Source organism: Bombus affinis, chromosome 4 (genome assembly GCF_024516045.1).
Source record: "Bombus affinis isolate iyBomAffi1 chromosome 4, iyBomAffi1.2, whole genome shotgun sequence".
NCBI classification, from domain to species: domain Eukaryota; kingdom Metazoa; phylum Arthropoda; class Insecta; order Hymenoptera; family Apidae; genus Bombus; species Bombus affinis.
In genome coordinates, this window is record NC_066347.1 from 17,204,082 (window position 1) to 17,226,417 (window position 22,336).

Genomic DNA, 22,336 nt, shown 5'->3' on the forward strand with positions numbered 1-22,336 from the left:
AATTACTAAGTGAAAGGAAGATTTATCATAATTTTGCATAAATATTCACAGTCTACCGATTATAGTATATATTTCTGTATCGATTTTTTCAAAGGTAGAAGAAAACTAAATAGTAAAATGGAAACATTCATGTTTGTGACTATGACCCTAGGAACATGGAAAAGCTCGATCGTTCGAGAAAATCGCTTTAGGCGGGATTATCTTTACACTTCATTTATCTATGAAACGACTGAACTTTCCTCCTCAATGTCATTTCGTATCCTTAACGACAGAGCAGATAATTATTTTTGAGGGCCGTTTTGTGTGTCTTATCTTTTACGACTATGCCACGAAACTTGTAATGACCAAGATTTGCGATGAACTTGCGCACGGAACTTTGGAGATTCTACTTTGGAGATATACAACGAAATAGTACTAAGTATCAAAGAAGTCTATAAAATAGGTCTAATCGATTCAATCGATTTGATAACTTCGAACATTGAAGTTTCAAATTTCAATTAAATTTTAATTAAAATCCTCATGGATCACGTTTAACACTAGAACTACCGAAGCGTTTAAAATCAGAAGCAAAATCGATTTATTTTCATCACATTGTCTTGATTCTAATCAACTATGAACGATACATTCAATACATATGAAAAATCAGTGCTTATAGCGTCAATGGACAATAATTCTTACAAATCATTCTTTCTGAAGGAATAAAAATATTCAAATCGTTACTAGATCGCAAGCTAGACCCAAAAAAGGAAAAGATTATTGAGAATTCAGAAAAATTATAAGCAAACATCGAAGAATTTAGAAAAATCACTATTTTTTTTTTTTTATAATAAATTCAACTTGAAACTACTACATATGGAGAAAGGCAAAGAGCAACTTTCTCGTCGAAGAAATGTCTTTATGAAGAAGCAAACAGAAATTCTAAAAATATAAGTACTTTTGTAAAAGGGAAATACAAATTTCACCAACTTTCATGTACGTCTTTGAAGATGTATTTCGAAAGCTTCACCGCATTTTGTCACCTTGCTCGATCAATGAAACGAAATCGGCTCGATCTTGTTTGTACGCAGTTCGTATCGAGTACAGCTCGAAATCGTATTACTTTCAGAATGGCGCTCGAAGTTTTGTACAATGCGCTATACGGGGGATTGTCAAGAAAGGCGCGTCATTAAAAAGACGAGAAGTCACGGGAAACGTCGAACGCGCTTTTCTCGAAGCAATTCAACTTCCGTGAACGTTAGTCGCGAAGAAACGGGTGCATAAAGGGCTGCTCGGAATCGAAAACTTCCTCCTCTCTTAAAAGATCGTCATTCTTCAAACGCCTGAAGGGTTGCTCACGACTTCAACTCTCTTAAAATTTTTTATACGACAACGCACATCAAGGATCCTTCTCTTTTTTTTCGCTCGTTTCTCCTTCTCCTTCAAAAGAGGAACGTCAAATTCTCCTCTATTAATTCGGACCATTATTTACTAATATTTGCAAATAATTACATTTCTCCATCGAATTTGTAATTTATGACGTTTATGAAATACACGAACGTATCGCGTGTTAGATACTATTAAATTAACTATTAAATATACTATTAAATTAAAATTAAAAAACTCCAATTTTTTCAGCACGAAATTTTAAATACGCACGATACGAAGTTTAAAAGTTTAATGTGGCACACTTTCGAGTATAAAAATTTCATTTCATGTCCGTTACATATCCGAAATGAAAAATTTATATGTTATAAATTCTTGAAATACGGTCTGTTTTCAAGCTATATGTGGCGAGAATTCAACGCATACACGGTTTTCTTGCTCAAATACTGTTAGCAAATAATTACAACAGTATCAATAACAGTATCAACGCCAGTAGTACACAGATAGCAGTAAATTTTCTAGAAAGAGAAGCAAACATACAAATATAGTCAGCAAATGATAAAGATAGCGTCCGTAAGATATTGTACGGTTTTTTTCCTTAACGCCATGGTAGCAATATCTTGGAAGGATAAATTTAGAACGAAGCAAACAATTTCACCATCCAAATGCGATAAGAAAGAAAGAACTTCCCTAACACTATCGAATAGACCTACTGATACTTCATTTGCATAGCAATTACTTTTCATTGGCATGTCTAAAGTCGAGATACAACTCGAAGAAGAAATCTGTGCTGAGGTGGATTAGGCGAGCAAGCATGTGACTAAATTCAATATTTACGCGAACCGTCCGCTCGTGTAATCGTGTTGCAATTAAGAGCAGCAAAATTCGATTATGTAGTCGCCTGTTCTCGGCAGTACGCTGTAATTAGCGGCGAAACCCGTAGAAAACGAATCGTGCGGTTAGAACGTCTGCCAAAGTGATAACAAGCCAATTACGTCTGCGTTTCGATCTTTCAACGCGACACGACAACTCTATCTGCTATTTGCGAAAACATAGTCCACTTCGAAATCGTACTTCTGCCTCTTAGTACTTCTAATTAGTATCGCATGCAAACAGAACGTCGAGAATTCTATGAATAAGTTGTTAACGAAATTGCTTCTCTTTCAATTATATTGTGATGGATGGTTAGGTAGATGATGAATCATCAGTTTATGCACGGAGCTATTCGTTTTATAGGACAAAATAGATTTCTTGGAACCAGCTTCAGTATGTTGAAGTTTAATATTGAACTTTGCGTAGCGTAATTAATCTGGTTGTATATTGCCAGACACTATCGACGTTTAATATAATTAGAAAATATGAAGATACAAAGATGTACAGAAAATACATAACGTGTGTGAAAAAATATATAAAGTGTTGGAAACATCGTGTTGATCGTAATAAGCAAATAATTTAATTTAATAGGCATTTAATAGGCAAAACAAATTTCTACTTAGTTTTATCTTTTCACTTGTGTTTATAAAATTTGCATAAATATCCGCAGGATCGTCTCATGTCATATCTCGTAAAAATCAAAATACTGTGTACTTTAGATTTAACAAGATGAGAAACAGCGCAGCCAATGAGGAAATTACTACGATCGAGTAAGAATTTCAGGTTTCCGTGAAGAAAGAGCATTGTAAAAATATTGGTTTGCAAGCAGATCTTAACTCATTATATATAGAACAGAACGAATAAACTGTACTTAACAAAACAATAGAAATAATGCGCTAATAATGTAAATGAATCATACTTGGTGTTAATTTTTTGAAAATATTTAAGTTTCGCGGGTTAACATTTTTTTTACAGCTTGTTAGATTTATTATAACCTTTTTTCATCTTATTATCGCATTATATTTATCTCATTAATGGTGTTATACTTATGCTGCATGGTTGTCTAGTTCTATTTGCGGCTTTCATCTGGCATTAAATGGCTGTGCAAACATATAATTCTAATTAATCTACCTAACAGATTGTTAGCTTCCTCTATTCTACGTTTTAACATTTTTAAAGTTATTTTACATTTTCGTATCTTGATAATTTCACCTAGTTGTTTTTGGTAATTATTTCATGCATCAAGATAAAAGGATGTGTTTAACTAGATCTTTTACTCTTTATAATTTGTTCTCTGTATGCACAGCTGCTTTTAATTAATATTGTTTACTGCTAAAAGCATAGTCGTTGTGAGTGGTCAAGAATAAAAATTATTATTAAGAGAACATTGCACGCAAAGAACAACAACGTTCGAATATCCGGGGCAACGTTTAAACTCGTAATGTAAGAAGTGTCATTTAAATTCCACCTTTCATTACGGCACCTTGCATCCGAACAATTATACGAGTAAATTAATTTCTCTGTTCTTGCGTTGCTCTTTTGAAACACGGCAATAGCCACTTCGTGGAAATTATGTCTTTTCATCTCGAAGCAATACAATACTCGCTTTCCATCTGTATAGTCTTCGATAAATCTTAGAATTCAATAAATTATAAGTCCATTAGCGGGATCTTATATATGTATATTCATTAGTCGGGCATAAGCAATAATTGTTGTTCAAACAATTTCCACCACTGCGTTTCAGCGTTTTGCGCGTTTCTGAAATTATTACGTTAATCGAACAATGTTAAACGAAGCGTGATAAACAGACGTAGTATTTGATATTTTTAAGAAGATCAAATATTTTGTAGATTAAAGGTGATATTAATTTGTGCCTTGGAGAGAAATGAGAGAAAAGTAATATTTGAGAAACTCAATACCTTCTGGTCGATATGTATAATGAGTCAAACTTATTCTCATTGTCGACTATATAACAAAAATTCTTGATATAATAAGCCAGTGAAAAGAATGTTTTAATATCTCTTATTTAGAAATTTACAGTTAAAAATTTGGGATAACAAAATCAAAAAGTTGCACTGTGTAATTAGATATAACGAGTTATGATATATATATGATATATTCCTACATATTTACACGTCACAAAATCAAAAAATTAGTTTGAAAAATTGGCCTAAGTTATGAAACGAAAAGAGTATCCTTTCAGATATTAATTTTAGCAAAATAATTACATTTGTAAGATATGTCATTGATTTTGTGATATGGAAACATATAGAAATAAATACACAAAGAAAATATAGGTTGTTCTTGCGTAATTGTAAAGCACGATTTTTCAAGCTTGTTTCATAATTTTGTTACCTCTAACTTTTAATTACAGTAACTTGTATCAATATTTAACATAGCATACTATGTGCAATATTACTGTTATAAAATATATTTACAATAAAAAAAGAATAAACTGAAAATATAAAATAAATTTATTCATAATGGTTAATTAATTCACTATTTTATAAAAATTTTAAAATATTGTAGTTGTTAGAAACGTATAATACATTTCATTTATTTAATGCACATACTTTTCCTAAATAAAGAATAGTAAAAAAAAAAAAACTAGATAATGCTCGAATTTCACGAAAACTCCAAATATTTATGCGAGTTATTCTAAATATCTGTAAATTAAAAAATATTAAAATTTCATTTCTCTCTTAACTTATTGTTTCACACATTTTTGCCATACATTACAATTATCCGAATAATTCTGCCACTCAACATATGTTGACGTGTGCAGGGAACACAAGCGTTTCTGGGGAATTTTGTGGAAATCGTCGAGAAATGAGAGAAGATGCTTCGCGTTAAAATAATAAACAAGTTCGGTAATTGTTCAGGGCAGCGGTGAAATCAACGATTCTCCTTTTTCTATCGAGAGAGTTTGGTATACTGCATTAAAGTTCATTCCAGAAGTTTGCTCTGCAACTCGCCAAAAGTGGCGAACAGTTTGAAACTGTATCCCTTGGTCGAACTCGGAAACACTTACGGACCGTTTTACCAGGAATCTTTCACTGACGTTTCCAGATTAAGAATCGCCAAAGAAAATAAATGAGTAAATCGACGGTTGTTCGATTCGACGTATGGCTGCAATTTCAGTACTCTTTGTTATGTGGTTGAATGGAATGTAATTTACCCTTTATACAAAGTTTCCAATGCGATTACAATTAAGAAAGTTGAAGCAAATGAGGAATTCACTTATTTAAATGTTGAGATTATCAATTCGTTCGTTAATATATTCGTTGAGCTTACTCTTTAAGAAAGTCGCTTAGCAAATCAAATACGTATGTCGATTTATTTTCTTTATTTATTTATGGTTTGTTGTATCAAGAATATATCGCTTTTGTATTGACGACGACAGATGTTATATTTATACGTCTGTTACTTATGTAACACATTTAGTATTGTTTTAATATTATTTTTTAACGTTCAGAATTTATTCCAATTCATATTTTAGCTTATTTGAAGTAGTGCAAAAATTCGTTGGTAATTTCACCTTAACAAACAAATTTATTCGCAGCTGCAAATATACTATTTTCCAATAATTAACACAGTTAATATGCAGACAACGTACAATGAGTCTCGATCATGGGAACGATTGATTCGGAGCATCAGCTGATAGAAGCTTCGAGAATGATGTCTTGAAGGAAGATTGGAAAACGAGAATGGAAACTGAAAGAGATCGTCATGTAGCAAAGTACTTTTCCTTTCTAGATCATGAAAAATTCAGGGCAAGGATCATTTCAAATATCCTCTGTGACACGTGTTAACGGCTCAAGAACCTCCATAAATTTTGAAAACGGACATTTCCTCGTTTATGACGCTGTCAGCTAGTCGTCTCGACGTGCAAGTACGCGGCACGACCGATCGCGATGCCGCTACTGTATCAACGGTGAAATTTACGCTGACGCTCGCGATCCAATAACGCACAAGTCGTCTCTGTTATCGATACAATTTATCTTTCCATCGGTGTACATTAAGAAATTCATCGCCGAATTCGTTCGATAAACAGGACACTCGAATCGAGTGCACGTCGCGATGGTTCCCAACAACGAAACAATAGGCGATGCGAACGATTGTGACAAGTATCACAGCGAGCAAAGGGCTTTGTCATCCTATACAACGACCAGTTGAACAGATTCGCTTGGAGAGTTCACGCCGCGAACTATGCCACGCTACACAGATAAAAACATAGACATTTATCACCTGAACTGCAAGCTGTCGTTCCTGTTTGACTGACGTTTTAATCGAATACCCAAGCCAGATCGCTTGGAAAAGTCAATACGTTACCAACGCAGAACTTCAACTCGTTTGCATCTTATTTGAAATACAATTAATCGCAAGTTATTATTCATACACGCGCGATGCTCATTACCGGACTATTGATTTTTGTGCAATTGTATATTTTTAGCAACGCAACTAGGGAAATAGAGTTGTATAGAAATTCATTTAATCCATTAAATATTATAACAATTATCTGAATTTGAATATTTCTTATTTGTTACCTTATTTCAAGCGACACAAATCTTCGTAATCAAGTTTGCATGTTTTTAAATATTAAATTTAATAAAATGTGCATAAATACGAAAGTAAAAATGCTAATTCTGTTGAACAGCGAGGACAATTTACGTCGCAGACGATGCATTTTTCTTTCAATTTGTTTGCACGGTAGATCGCATGTCGACGATTATAATTGGGAAACTCGTAGTCCGTTTTCGTGGCGATAGCTTCGTTTCTTGTCGGTACAATCGCCGAGAGGGAGACCCTAGCGATGGATCTTTTCATTATTCGCGAACGTTAACGAACGGAGCTGCGCTGTTCCTTTGCTGGACTCAGTTGGAAAAGCGATAACGAGCAAGTTGCCACTTTCAATGAGATTTAATCGCCGTTGCATTGATTTGCAGGAGTGCACTGCTACAGTATGCTACACGGAAGCAGCGGAAAGAATAGCAACGTTCATCAGAACAGCCTGGATGACAGCAGTACACAATCTGGTCCATACTTCGATATATCGAATTCGAAGAACGTGACCACCATACTGGGCAAAACTACGTACTTGAATTGCCGCGTGAAGAACTTGGGAAACAAAACGGTAAGTGAACAATCGAATGTAATGCCAGAAATTCGCGTTGAAATATGACGTCTCGAAATATGAAATATAAAAGCGGAGATTATCTGAACGGTCCAGAATCGATCAATCTTTATCTATATCTATATATCGGAAAGTTAACAAAAATGGGAAATCTTAATTTCGTAAAATTTTAATTTAAATATACGTTAAAGAGTCCCTGTTATCCTTATTATTTGCCCATTAATTATTTTAAATTATTCTAATTATATTGCTTGAAATAGTTATATCTGACGTGCAGAGATATATCCTTCGCAATTAATTGCAAACAAATCATTAGAGTTTCAGGATATCAAATAATGAATTCTTCATCGAATGTTGCCCATAATTTCCTTTCGTAAATTACTTGACTTATCACTGCGATGTAATTACACAAATATCATTTAAAATATTGCTTATAATGTTGCTCAAGATAAAAGTCAGATGCCAAATATTTGTAATCGTTAGGGATCGATCGAATCGATGGTGACGCTTTGAGCTTAATCTGGGTCAACGGTGAGAAAGATTAAGGACTCTTGATTCATATTGCAGCTGAACAGGCCACGCCCTTTACTAATTATTCAGACTTACTCCTTTATGCTCGACACTTACTATATATTACTCTGACAACTGGCCAGATATTCAGAAAAAAAAGATCGCCTTCTGTACAACACGTTTTCCTATACATTCGCCATAACCGAGAAAAAACTGCAGTCAAGGATAACGCGATATCGATTCAACGTTTCGTGTTCAACATTTCGAATAAAAAGTGGAACGAATTTCAACTGCGATTCCAATGTAATTGATACGAGTAACAGCATGTACGTACGTAGATGTATAGGTAGTAACTTGAATAGAGTGATCGATACTTGAGCTGTGAATTTCTGAAAGGGAACTCAGGTTTTGAACACGATCTCAAACGTATAAAGCGCATTAATTTTCTTTTTTTTTTTATACTCTTGCATTAACATTCAGGCAAAATATATAACACACGAAAATTAATCTCAGGATACGATAAAACGGAATCGTGACATTAACTTTTACGAGTTTAACTATCCGATTTCGCATTATCTGTATTCAGATCGTGTCGTATTAAATTTGGTATCTCGTAACCGTATAAGAAGTCAATTATAACTAAAGTTTCTTCCAGTATAAATATATTTTTCAATGCAAATTCAAACTGTATATCATGAGAGTGGTTACATCAGTTTAGAATTCTTCTAACGTATTGTTATCGAGGAAATAACATTTTGTAAGAAAATTGGATGGCAGTTTGTCGATAAACTGGAGGACAGCTTAAAAGCACTGGACAACGATAAACGGCAGGCAGGGCACGTTCGGAAATTAAAATAATTCTTAAGAGGTAAAATTAATATCGACGAAACCAACGGAGATAGTAGAAGCAAAAAGCATGGACCTCCATCACGAAGATGGGCTTACATGTAAACGTTTTTTACTCCATGCTGAGTACAGGAAAATATCGAGTGTCAATATTTTAGCGGCACAATGGATCGTCACCTGTCTGTAGCAAACTGCAAAGGATGCATCGGAAGTGCACTTGGCCGCCGTCGACCTATCCACCTTGCTATTGAACAAAATGTGACTGCCCCACCCGGTATATGTAGAATGTTTATTTACCGATAAATATCAAGAATCGTTTTAATCGAAATGAATTATTTTATTTCACTGTGGAGTTCTTTTACGAATGATACTTAAGAAATAGCTTAGTTAGATAATGTTGATTAATCCGTGCTCGGTAAAATTATCAAAAATTCAAAAGTCTGATATCATAGTAATCACATACGACGAATTAAAAATGTATTCGTCCTTAAATATGTACCGTGTAATATATCCATTTAACGTACCGTAATGTGTCACACTACTTGAATATCCAATATGCAAATTAATTATTTTAAGCGTCACAAATCGCTCATAGAATATTCTGATATGAGCTAAATATTCGAAAGCTTAATAGGTTATCGTGTTGCAGTGATGTTTTTGGTTAAAATTTGGAATTTTCTAACAAAGAAAATTAAACAAGCAAGTTCGTGAATAATACAGGGCATTGACTATGTTTTGTTAATCGAACGCAGCAACCATATGGCGGCATCTCCATATATTTACAGATTTTTGAAAAAGTACAATTTCAAAATTCAGAGTCAGATCTGCTATTCAGAATATATAACAGAATTTAAATATTATGCTTACACAAAATATTGTCGCATACCCTTCTTTTCTAATGAAACGTTTCTTCATCAGATTTTATTTTCATAGAATGAAACTTTTATACGAAGGTACTATTAAACCATGCGAGATTTAATATACTTGGATCTAACCAATTAATACGCGAGTACTAACATAAATACGATACTTTTGTGTCCGATACTCTTTCTAGCCGCCATAAAACATTGTAGACATTGTAACATAGTCGTGCAGCTGACATACACTAGTATGAAGTTCCAAATGCTTAAATAGCAAAAAACATGCCCATAAATTCCATTTCAGCGGACTGAAGAAAATTAAATTTACATACGTATCGCGAGGACAAACGCGAGAAAAGAATCGAGTGTAACCAGAGAAATCTTTCAAGGCGACGCAATGCCAATTAATCGGTGTATCGAAAAGAGCGGCCGCTGTTCGAAAATTCGATGTTTGCTTGGTAAAAAGCAGCGTAACTATGTCCGGTTCATTCATATGTATAACATAACCTAGTTTCGATTTGCGTTCCGCTCTCGAACAGAACGTTACCTCGAAATTCGTGTCGGAGATACAGTCAGTTTCTAACCGCGGAGGGCTGCTCGCGAAATTTTAATGACGCCGCGTACGATCGGCCGACACAGTGCTTTGCAAGCCTGCGGGAAATTGACTCGAGTAATTATACGATTGCGCGCGCGCGTTCTAGCAGCTCGACACGAGCCACTAACAGTCGAACCAAACGTTTCTAACTTTTCTTCTTTCCTGCGATAATTAACAGGCGAAATAACTGGACGATAAACGAACGACAGAAGCTGAAGCTTCGTTGTGTAATGGGATATAGTTGAAATAGGAGATGCAAAACGATTACGAAAAGCTCCCGGGGTGAATCTTTGACCGGGTGAGCTGTTGCTTCGGTTATTGCTAAATTAAAAGAATAAATTGGAGTTTTATCGAATTTCTAAGTCACTGATTTTACGTTTTATAAAGATTGGATTTTTCAAATGTTTTTTTTTTTTTTCGTTATTGGAATTTTCTTGATATTATTGTAAAATAGCTTTTACGGATAAAAAGTTTCTGTATAACGATGATGTTTATTAGCATCTCTGCCTTGAAATTGATTATCAGACGAGCAAATCAATTTCTTGGAGACGAAATTAGCCGGAAGCTTGTTCACCATGTAAAATTTCTGCGGTCGGAGTTCATCGATGCTCACCAACGGCGCAACCAAGTTTATTCCGCAAAGTACACTCCAGTAATTACAACCGAGTTCGAGTATTTGATTTGGAGATCATGTTTACACGATCATCCATTAAAACTTTGGAAGAGTTGAAATTCGACCCGTGTCAGTGCGTCGAACGAATTCGCAGAAAGTGCAGTTCGAAAAATTCCAAAATTTATAGCATTCTCGACGATATGTCATTAATTCCATCTACTTTAATATTGAATTTCCCCTATCGCTTTTAAAATTAGTGCACTTTAAGCAACACACTGATTATTAACTGCGCGCATCGATAACATCGTCTAATACAACAATATTATTCGTTCAAATAGTTACATGTTTTCAATTACAAGTTTGTTATCCGTTTCATTATTTATGACAAAATGATATAATTCCTTATCTTACTCTAACATGTCTGCTGATTTGTCCCATGAAAAATTTATGTAAGAAATTTGAATTTACATAATTTTAAAAAATGATTATTGTCACGAGAAGTATCTTCATACGATAGTATTTTCGTTACGATAAAGCGTTTAATATAAATTTGTTTATAATGGTTCCTTTAAGAATTCTGATACAGCATAGTGACAGGAAAGTATGATTATAAAAGTTTCGAACACGTGATACATTGGTAATATCGTAGAATAGTATAATATACGTAATAATATAATATATATATTTGATATGGAAAATATGCTCTAATTAATCTATCGTATTAAAAATACGTATTACTGTGCATACATTTCTTCAAATTAAACGTAAATACATACACGTACACATGCATGGTCTCTATATTTTATTTTCCCTCGCGCACTACACAGTCCTCGCTAATTAAAATGTTACTTTGCACAAAAGCTCTCCTATCCGTTCGATGTTTGTATTGTTATATTTTATTTATAAATATCTGATGTGATCATATCAAAGCCAATAAAACAGTCCATAAAAAAATATTCCTAAAATTATACATCGCTACAACGTATTCCCTCTAGCAGACTAAACAAATTTCTTAAATATGAAGAACGCTTATAAGAAACTAAATATATACTCTTCTTTCTACATATTCTTATATAACTATATATTTGACAATATTTCCAGTTTTCATATGCAAGAAAACATTTAACAACTAATGCAGCTTTATCTTATCTCGTTTCATTGACATAGTCCTCCAATATTCATGTACGTAACATATATTCACTAAACAGCCAATCTATCATCCAAACATCCCTATTTCGCCACATAATCCGTCATTCAGACCGGTATTCAGTATCTTCACAGGTGCGCGTTCCAATTCACAAGCGGATAGATTCGTCGCGGACAGTATTGCGGTGCACGACACCCCTCGTGATTCGAAATCCGCCCGCGTTCTCGTACAGTCTAGCTGCTTGGACTGCGAAATCAAAGGAACAAACGGCACACGCTCGATTTTCAAACAGCCGAAAGAGTCTCTTTGCGCGTTTCCTCGATGATGCGGTCGTCGTTCGAAAATCATGTTAGCGTCCGCCGCAGAAATTGCAGGATTAGCAAAGGTACGGTGGCCACCTTTGCGGCCGAGGTAAATCGCACCCGATGAAATTTCATTCGAAACCCTTGTGGCCCTTGCATGTTCATTACGGGTTTCCTTAGTGGCACAAAGGATTTCACTTTCTTACGTAACACTGTTCTCTAGTTCGCCATTTTGGCCCGGAGGTTATGGCTTTCTGTCTGTTCTACGCTTGGTTTATGAGTCTTTCTCAGTCTGTCCCTGTAGAGATGCAGCTCTTGGCGGCCCTCGTCGAACGCTTTGATGTCGAATTAATGTAAGGCCGATTAAGGCTCGTATCTTGCTGATCGTCGGGTCGGGTTCATGATCCATTGGAATGCAAGAGACTGATTTTGATCGATGCCGCAACTCGTGATTCTCACCCTGCGAAGATTTTAGCGACAACGATGAAGAAATTGTGAAATGAAAAGAAAAATACTATATCATAGTGAATTATTTTCAGCGTTACTTATGATAAGCTTTGAAGAAATGTATCTCTATATCGATGATAAGAAGTTCTTTTATTCCAAGATAATTCACAATCTCTTTCTTGTTAATCAAAACCTATCTTTTATGATGCAATATTGCAGCCTGCTTTAAATAAATTAAGTGATGCGTTTGTATTATTTAATTCGAAATTCATTGATTTCGATATCAATATAATTTCAGATTAATTTTAAATACGATATTATCGAACCTTGATATCGTGCACTCGCAATCGTATACGATTAATCGTGCGAAATTTCCTTCTTAAAAATAACATTTCTCCCTATTTGACAAATACGAATACGTATTAAATACGCAAACAATATATTTAAATTCGAAATTTATTTATCAATTCTTCGATTCGCTTATCTCGCTCTTCTCTCCCGCTCTCTGTCATGCAAAACTGGAACATTGCTGAAAATTCCCGTTTGTAAATACATTGACTAAATACACGGTGTTGTTAAAATAATCGATATCTATCTCTCGCTCGGATTCCACCAATATCAATACAAGCATTTCCAGTCTACATCGTCCACCCCTATCCTCTCAACCTACAAATACATTATCCTCTCAACCTACAAATAAACAATTTTCGAAATATATACATATTTTTTGACGTTGAAAGCGACCCAATTTTCCCCGTGGATCTCGGATCAACGCGGTTACAAAGATCTACAATTTCAATGGAAAAACTGTCCCACCTCCTCATACTAGTTCACAGAGCGAACGACTCGTTGAAAGAGTATCTGTGTAATCGGACACTCTCGATACCAGTTTCGCGAACGATGATCCACGGCGAGGTTCCGGATAAAAGCGGCGGCTACAGCGAGTTTTGTTGAAAACAAAAGTGCTCGCTGAACCACGGAGAAATCGCGCGACGAGCCCCGTCATCGATATGCCGGTCAGTCTGCCATTAATTTTCTATTGTATCCAGTCCCGAACGAACCAACGTTTCTATTTATACACGGTCAGGCCACGGTGTCGCCCACGAGCGATGCCTTCGCGGCATTGTCAGGCGAGACACGCGACTCTGCCATCAACGTGATGCGAAAGCCGATTCCCGGCACGGACATTCGATCAAACGAAAGGAAAAAGCGAACTTCTGCGCACGAGAATCTATTGTATTCTCAGTGTCCTTCCTCGGGGAATCAGGAGGATGAGAAGGACTTCCTTACGCGGACAACTCGATTCTACCAGCTGCTATTAACATCAATCTACGATAGTGATCTAGATGCATTCTCCTCTTTATTTCACTGTGTGTGTGTGTGCGTGTTGGGTTAAGTGTTGGATAAGTGTTCGCAAGAAACAGGTTCGTTACGTGGAGCTGAATTTTGATCTGTTTAGTGTTGAACTATGATGTCGTGGATTAGATGATATTAGGTCTGTTAGATATATTAATATGTGGCTGTTTAGAATGTTTCGTGGAAACAGTCTGGCTTATCTCACAAGTAGTCTTTAGTATTTCATACGTAAGTTCTGTTGTTTATCATGGAATTGAAGAACATAGAGGAAAATGTGTTAAGTTGCATTTCCTATATTTTAAGGCAACGAACTTCTAATTCAATACTCTGAGAATATGAAACATACGTTAGCAAAACAAAACAATTATATATGACATACTATGAGTTATTTGATTTTGGAACTAAATATGTATCCTTGTCACTGAATTGAAATTATTATAACATATGTATTTATATCATAGACTTATATTCATTTTCGTATCTTTGAATTTATCGAATTCTTCCTCGAAATTTTAAATATATTAAAATATTCACATTTACCTATCAAGTCACGTTCATATAACAAAGTCGTTAAAAATATGCTTATCATATTCTTTTCTATTGTGTTCCGTTATCGTAATGGTCGTATAACATATATAACATATATCAAGGAAACTTGTAATTCATAAAGGAACAATAAATTACAGTGTGAAACTTTCATGGTATATTATTTGCTACATAATCCACTGCAGCTATGGCGTTGCCCGCCGTTTAAATCATAAAATTCAGTACCAGGGAATTGAAAATTTCACGAGGGAGTTCATTACCAGTAATTACTCGCGAACAAGCTGTATTGTAATATGTTAACAAGACATTTTAGTTTCGATCGAAAGAAACCTCGACGTGTGAACGTTCGGTAGAACTTTATGCAACTTTAGAACTTTGAACATTTCCTGCCCTCCTCTCCATCGATATCTTATCGTATCTAACCTATGTACACGCGTCTACAATATTGTCTTTATGATTTTGGAAGAAATCAGTTCTTAGGCAAAATTCCCTTGCGTTAGTTGATCGCTTTAGTGCAGGCGTAGGTTTGTTCGTTATCTTATCTAGCGTTAATCTTGCAATTTCCATCGTGAAAATCTTCCACATGAACGATTGAAAAATTGAAATGGTAAATTATCTAAGTGTTAACAGGGAAGATTTTCAGTAAAATGAAAAAACGCATTAAAAATGCATATTTAAACGTTAGATATATTTATCACTTGAACGCTATAGATTTTCAGTGACAAGTTTGACGATGAAACAAATCAAATTTTACAAGCAAATTTTATAAATTACAAATTATCCGATTATTCTATTCGACAAAGCAATTATGAAATTATAAACGAGAACTTCTAACTTGTTAATGTACTGATATTATTAGCTGATAAATTATTGTGCAAGGGAGCTTTGATCGTGTTTCTTTAAAACGGGAACTTCGACAGTGATATTTTTTAAAGGAATTTCCTGTTACGTGTAAAATTTCTTGTGCAAAGCATCCTTTGTAAATGAATTCTTTTGGACAGATTTTTTTATAAATAATTCTTTACATCAAACGAATCAAACGTCTGATCTTTACTATGTTACACTAAAATCGACTTATTTCGGAAACTGAGGGTAAAATTGTTATTAAAAATCGTTGTACGTATCATGAGATCCAAGCATAATCTACCTATTCGCAAGAATGTTAAATTTCTCAAAATTTCAATAGCAAGAGAATGTGTATTTGATAAACAGCGATGATTTCCAGTTTAATTTCCAGTAATAAAAGGTTTGATCAATTGTCATCGTTCGAAATAAATTCGTTGATAGCAATGCGATACTCTTTTGTGTGTGAAAAGCTTTCAGACTATTCTTCCTGGTAGTACGCTGCCCCTATTCGCTTATTGACTTGCTTTTATCAGATTTAGAGGAGAACATTTTAAATATGCTCTAGACATGAACGTTCTCTGCGTTGAGTCAACAATGGCGTTGGTTGAATAATTGAATATGGTGATTCCCTAACCGTTCCAACGTTATTATACTCTCACGTTTATGTGCTTTTAAACGTTCATAAAATAACGAGTCTCGTTTGTTTGTTTCGTCGCGTATTTATTACGCGTTTAAAAATTACTCCATTTTTTAAGACGATTGGACTCGAATAAATTTAGAAGTCTATTTATTATTTTGTTAAAAGTCAATGAAATTTTTTTATTGTAAACCTCTTATCTGTATTTGGTTTTTTAGATTTGGTGCTGATTTTTAATTATTAAAAATCTCCAAAGTTTAATAAGTTAATTTTCATTGTCAGTTATTTCTTATTTGACTGATGTAACTGATTCACATAAAGTTTCAACAGCATGCTCAGAGGATATGTCTAACAAGTTTAATCTGTTAACATATTTGCTGCTACTGACGCATACGTTGCGTTGTCCTAATTATATAAAATTTCATTTGCTAAATTGTCAGTAAAATTTGAAAACGGAACTGCTTATGCATTTCAACGGAAACATATGAAATGGCAAATAAAATTATACGTAACGAGATTAAAATGAAGATTATTAGTTGAAATAGCCATTCATCTCTGATTAAAATGTTTGCAATTCCTATACAGAAATAGCTACGTTTTAATTTCTCTATTTGTGCATCGTCTCATTTTTCTATGAGATAATAAGATGCAAAAATTAAAGCCCACCTAATGTAAATTAATTTGTCTTTATTAACTTCTAACTCTTGTTGTTCCATGTTACGTACTTTAAAATACCATTACCTTTTTGAAATTAATTATGTAATAAATGTATTCTTTGTTTCCAATTTTAATGCATTATATTCTCCTTAAAAAATTATCAGACAAACAAATGTTTCTTCACAGCACCAGAAATATTCTGTTCTAAGAAGGTTAATTACGTGATTATAGAATTGTTACACATTCCTTGTTAAGAAGTGAACCAATTAATAGATTGACAGATTATCCTTTATCTAAAACAGCGAAAAGATTTCCTGAACAAATAGAATTATCCATAAATATCCAACGACGCATTCCATCGTCAGCCTCGCTAGAAGGACACTTGTAACCCTCGAAATATAACAAACAGGAGACGAGCGAAATTCAACTTATCGAATGTGAAACAGCTTAATACACTTTTATTGTGTTCCATAAAATAGATGCATCCTGTCGTGTTACGATCTGATTCGACATTGATGACGCACATATTGGTGCTAACGATTCTCATGAGGAGTGTGTCGCGTGAAATTTTCACCGTTCCTTGTTATTGTTCTCTTCGTTTAGCGATCGAACAATCGGTAATTCATCGCGTCCTGGCAAATTGGGTCGAGTTAGTTCGGCGAAATGTTCGGAAGGTATTTGCGAAGAGATTCGTTCGTGAAATTGAAGGAGAGAGAGAGAGAGAAAGAGAGAGAGAATCGGACATTCGTGATACCGGTCGCTTCGTGAAATAGTCCGATGTACCACAGAACTAGGAACTATTACGTATAAAGTTGTGAGTTTCCAAGATTTTCCACTTCCCTCCCTTCTTTATCTTCGATTCTCGATAACACCGACACCGTTCGATTTCTTTCGACGCCATCCTCGTATTCTCCTTTCGTTTCTCTTCCGGATTACGTCCGTTTACTCGCAGCACGAGTTTCGACCACCTGCTTTGATTCAAATGATATCCATTGGACAGTCGACTATATGTTTGAGTATGTTTAGTTGTGTACAGATTTTAATCGATCGTACGCCGTAGAGATTTATGCGACGTAGATACATTTGAGAGTAACGAATGTTGTAGAACATGTTGACGACAATTTTCAACTTGAAACTTCATTTACACGTGAAGGGATTTGTATGCGAAGCTTAATGCATGATATCGTTGATCTGCTAGAAAAGTAATATAGATAAGAGAAATAGAAAGTTTGAAGTAGAAAATTATTAATTATATACCTGATTACGTACTTTCAACAGTGAAAAATGTTTATCTTTTACTTAATTCGTAGTTTTTCGATCTCAAGGGTCTTCAGGAAACTATCGCGTATTACTCACTATTGAAAGAAAAAAGAAAAGAAACAACATTCGTAACAGTAAATATTTCTCTTTTTATCGATCTAATTAAAGTTACGAGAAAAATGATAGGATATAGAAATAGATATGTTTTTCTTTAAAAAAAAAAGAAATTTTTGCTCGAGAACGATTTTTTACTCTTCCTTTTTTTCTTTTCTTACTTTAAACTTACTTTTACTAGAATTAATATTAGATTCAACAAATCTTAATCATTCGATTCGTAATCGCCGAGACAATTGCACAGAGATTGCAGCGTTACCTCTCGCGTTTGATTCTCCTCCATTATTCGTGTCTTGTAATTAGCAGTTTTTTTGGTCACGTGTGCTAGCGTGCGATATCTTATCGGTGCTATCTTAGTAACTGTTATAACAATCGTAAAGAGAAATCTATCTCGCGTGTATTTATCTCTAAATTGTTCAACGCTCCTGGGTATATCGATCAGCCTTACGCTACATTCTCTTTAATGCAAACGAGTTGCGCTAATTAGTTACTTTAGTCGGTCAAAATCGTCAAATGTACGATACTTACTGTGTTAAAATCTTAAGCTTGCCATCGCGGCTATACAACCGCAATTAACTATACTTTATGACGTAATAGCAACTAATTACAGTGTAATATTTGTAAGGAATGTTTCCTCATGATGTTAAAAAATCTTTCTATATGAAAATCAACTGCTTATCTTTCTTTTGGTAGTTTGTAATTTCATTTATACATGTCTATTACATTATTTACAATTTATTACATACAACTCTCATGAAACATACAATTTGTTTATGTGCAAATTTCTTTTGTAGACCATGTAGCGAACCTAATTTAGTTAGTTGGTTTACCAAACTTATTTTCTAAATTTACATATGCAGGGCATGTACGAAGTTACAAAACGCAAGTGAAGAAAAGGAAATCGTGCCAAATAAGTTCATTAAAAATTTATTTGACGATATCTCCAACAGAACAAGAGTCATATAAAATATTGATCATTTTAAATTATTAAGTAACTCATCTAAATAGTTCATAATTCATGATTTTCATGTTAAATAATTAAGAATTATTTACGGAAACGAAACAATACCACATACTATATTAAATTTATTCAAAGAATAACGAATACTGAATTTGAATAACACAATGACCTCATTTTCTACATATTTTTCTCACATTTTCGTATATTTCATCGTATTACTTTATCACAAATATTACGTATATTTTTATTATATTCTAGCCAATACGTGCAATTTTTCTCAACGAATCACGATTACAAATTATTTATATACCATTATTGCAAAAAACAGGATATCCAATTCCATTCGGGACGAAATAAATTTTTCCTAGAATACGTGTGCTATACCTTTATCGTACCACAAGTATTTCCGGTCAGCAGCTTCCTCCTATGTTCTTCTTGTCTTCCATCAAATTTCTTCGAATCCCTTCGGGATCCAGGTCACTGGATGGGTTTTCCCTGGTATCACCGATGGTCGTTAGACACAGAATAATTAAAAGAAAGAAGGAAAACAAAGGGTAAAAAAGGAAGGGGCTCGTCCCTTACGGGGCACGGAATCCGAGCCGCGTAATGGGCAGCGCCTTAAAGAAATTACTGCCGCGGCGTCCGCAAAGTGCGCGTCCGAGAAAGTTTATTAAACGAGTCTGGCACGGGAACCAGCGTCGAGGACGAGGCGAACAATTTCGCCCCCAGAAAGATTAGTTCGCCGTGGCGCTCTAATAATCCCATAATGTATCCTGGAAAAAGATCTCTCCTGTACCCCGTTGCAGGAGCGAGAAAAATCGACGTAATGGCGGCCGTCTTCCGGCGTCCGCACGGCCATTTTGAAAATTCGCACGATCCGCTCTTTTAATAATTTATGGATTATCTTTCGCCCTAATCGCTAGCCATTTCTTATACCGCTTCCATTTCTCTCTACTCTCACCCTCCTGTTTCTCGAGCTTGCTCGCCCGGAAATCGTTTCCGCTACAATCCACTTAACCGTCCTCGTTAAACAAAGTACCACCGCGTAAACTACTTTCCCCGCAGAAGGAATGTGATTAATAGGACTATGTTATCAAAGATAACGCGACACGTGTGAAACATCTAATTGACTAACGTTCTGGGAATTAGAATTCTAGTGTTTATGTTATTCTCGTGGTTGGCTTGTCATGTGCGATATTTTGGGATGAATAGATTGAGCAGCTTTTGAAAAAATAGACCTGTGGGATAAAATGAGGGATAAAATGTTTTAATTGTAGCTTTTTTTTAATATTAACCAAATTTGAATTGATAACTATAATCGTTTTTCTTAAGAACCTTTTTCTTCGTATATCTATAAAACAATTTTCATAATGATTCTACTATCTTACTAAAAGCAGATACACTCAGTTGTTATATATTTACCATAAAAAATTGGGTAAATTATAAATAGTTATGAATTGCATTTATGTGTTATATTATTTTGTTATTTGGCGTTTATCGCGTTAGATGATAACTCAATGGGTATACGCGTATGTAAATAATAATAAATAAAATGTTGGAACGTTTTTATAAATTTGCTTCGAATTTTCATTGTAATTATTTTCATACATAGATTGATAATAAAATATTTTAGTCCCATTGTATTCTATTTAGCTTATATGACTGCTTGTTTCCCTTTTTATTTCTCTCTTTAAAATCTGTAACCTAAATTTTCATTCGCCATATACATTGTGTATTCTGCGCGCATTAGTACCGTCGTATAGATTTCTATATAGATTTCCACAATTTTCATTCCTCGAAAATCCTCTTCATCGTATCTTTTGGACCTTGAGATAAGCTGCGCTATAAAAAGTATAATATTACGTGAAAGACGTCAAAGGAGATTCGGATCGTGAAAGGATATCGACGAGTATCATATAAAAGAGTCCAAAGAAAGAATTTATTATCCATTAGAAAAAGTTTTGCATAGAAACTCAGATTGACGAGGAACAAACAAAGAGGTGAATAGATCTACCCGGCATAAAGGTTTTTGTTGCAAAATCCACAACGCTTTTCCCCAAATTTCATAAAATCATTCTATAGTATATTAAATTCTATATTTTCAATTATTATCCTTTTATATCCGTGACAATTATTGCGAAACGCCCAAAATCAAAAATTTCAACAATATTATGACACGTTGATCGTATGCAATTACTTTCAAAACGTAATTAACAATAATTCAATCAGTAGGAAATATCGAAAAAGATATTTTTCGAGTTTAATTCACGAATATCAATATCAAATAGGAAGAAGAGTTTCTGAATAAAAGCGTATTAACTTCTTTCAATTTTTCTTTCTAATCTCCAATAATTTATACGAAAGAACCATCGTTAGATTTTCTATTTACGTAGTATTCTGATAGTCGACGTTCTACCGTTGAAATAAAAATAAAAGATACATCATACGAGTCTCTTTCATAATCTAATTTTTTATTCAACACAGATCGTCCAATTCTGATCGTGACATGTACTTCTCGTCTATCAACATTTTTCCTTTTCCACTAAACATTCTTGAGCCACAAACCACGAGACGACTCGATCGTAAAAAAATATATGCCTCGGTAACAAGCCACGGCTTAAATGGAGCCAGGGTAGAACAGAAGAGAATGAAGCGTGTGTGCGCGCGAACAATGTGTGCGGCGAGCAGCCAGAGGAAGCCGCTGTTACGTCGATCCGTTCGCGCGAACACGATGACGGTGACTGGAACAATGACCGCAATGACGACGCTTTTTCAATTAAGGCCGGCCTCGCGCGAGAACAACGCGACACGGACGTTCTCGCACGTTTTGTCGATCCACGTGAGTCCCTACATTTTTCATCCCTTTTTCTTCTTTCAAAAACATGCTTCACTGTGGCCAATGGACACACTTATTATCGCTTACGTTAGCACTAAATTTCCTGCTTGATTTCAGAAGACCGATGTTATACATTTTGTGGAAGATAATTTTTAAGAAAATTTGATAGAACGATTGACCAACTTAAAGATTAAATTTCTTTACTGTAGTGAACGTGTACAAACTATTTGTCCCGCGACAAAGCTCACGTTATCCCCAGTACACAGAATGTTCAATTGATATCGATTGTGGTAACGTGTCGATACGATAGCTACATCACGATGACCACGACCTTTTTTCGTTATATAACATTACATTAAATACCGATCTCCTATGAAATTACTCTTTTAAGCAAACAAATCGTACATCGATGAATCCCACGCACAACCATTACG

At 34.7% G+C, this 22,336-nt stretch overlaps 1 protein-coding gene across 5 annotated transcripts in view; it reads left to right on the forward strand.

The window, feature by feature from the left end:
- Positions 1 to 22,336, forward strand: part of LOC126915514 (lachesin-like) — a 478,988-nt gene that overhangs the window by 286,592 nt on the left and 170,060 nt on the right. For all 5 annotated transcript variants that reach the window (XM_050720255.1, XM_050720257.1, XM_050720252.1 and 2 more), the window contains exon 3: positions 7,182 to 7,369. In XM_050720255.1, the coding sequence (XP_050576212.1) occupies positions 7,182 to 7,369 (188 nt within the window). The remainder of the gene's footprint in view (positions 1 to 7,181; positions 7,370 to 22,336) is intronic.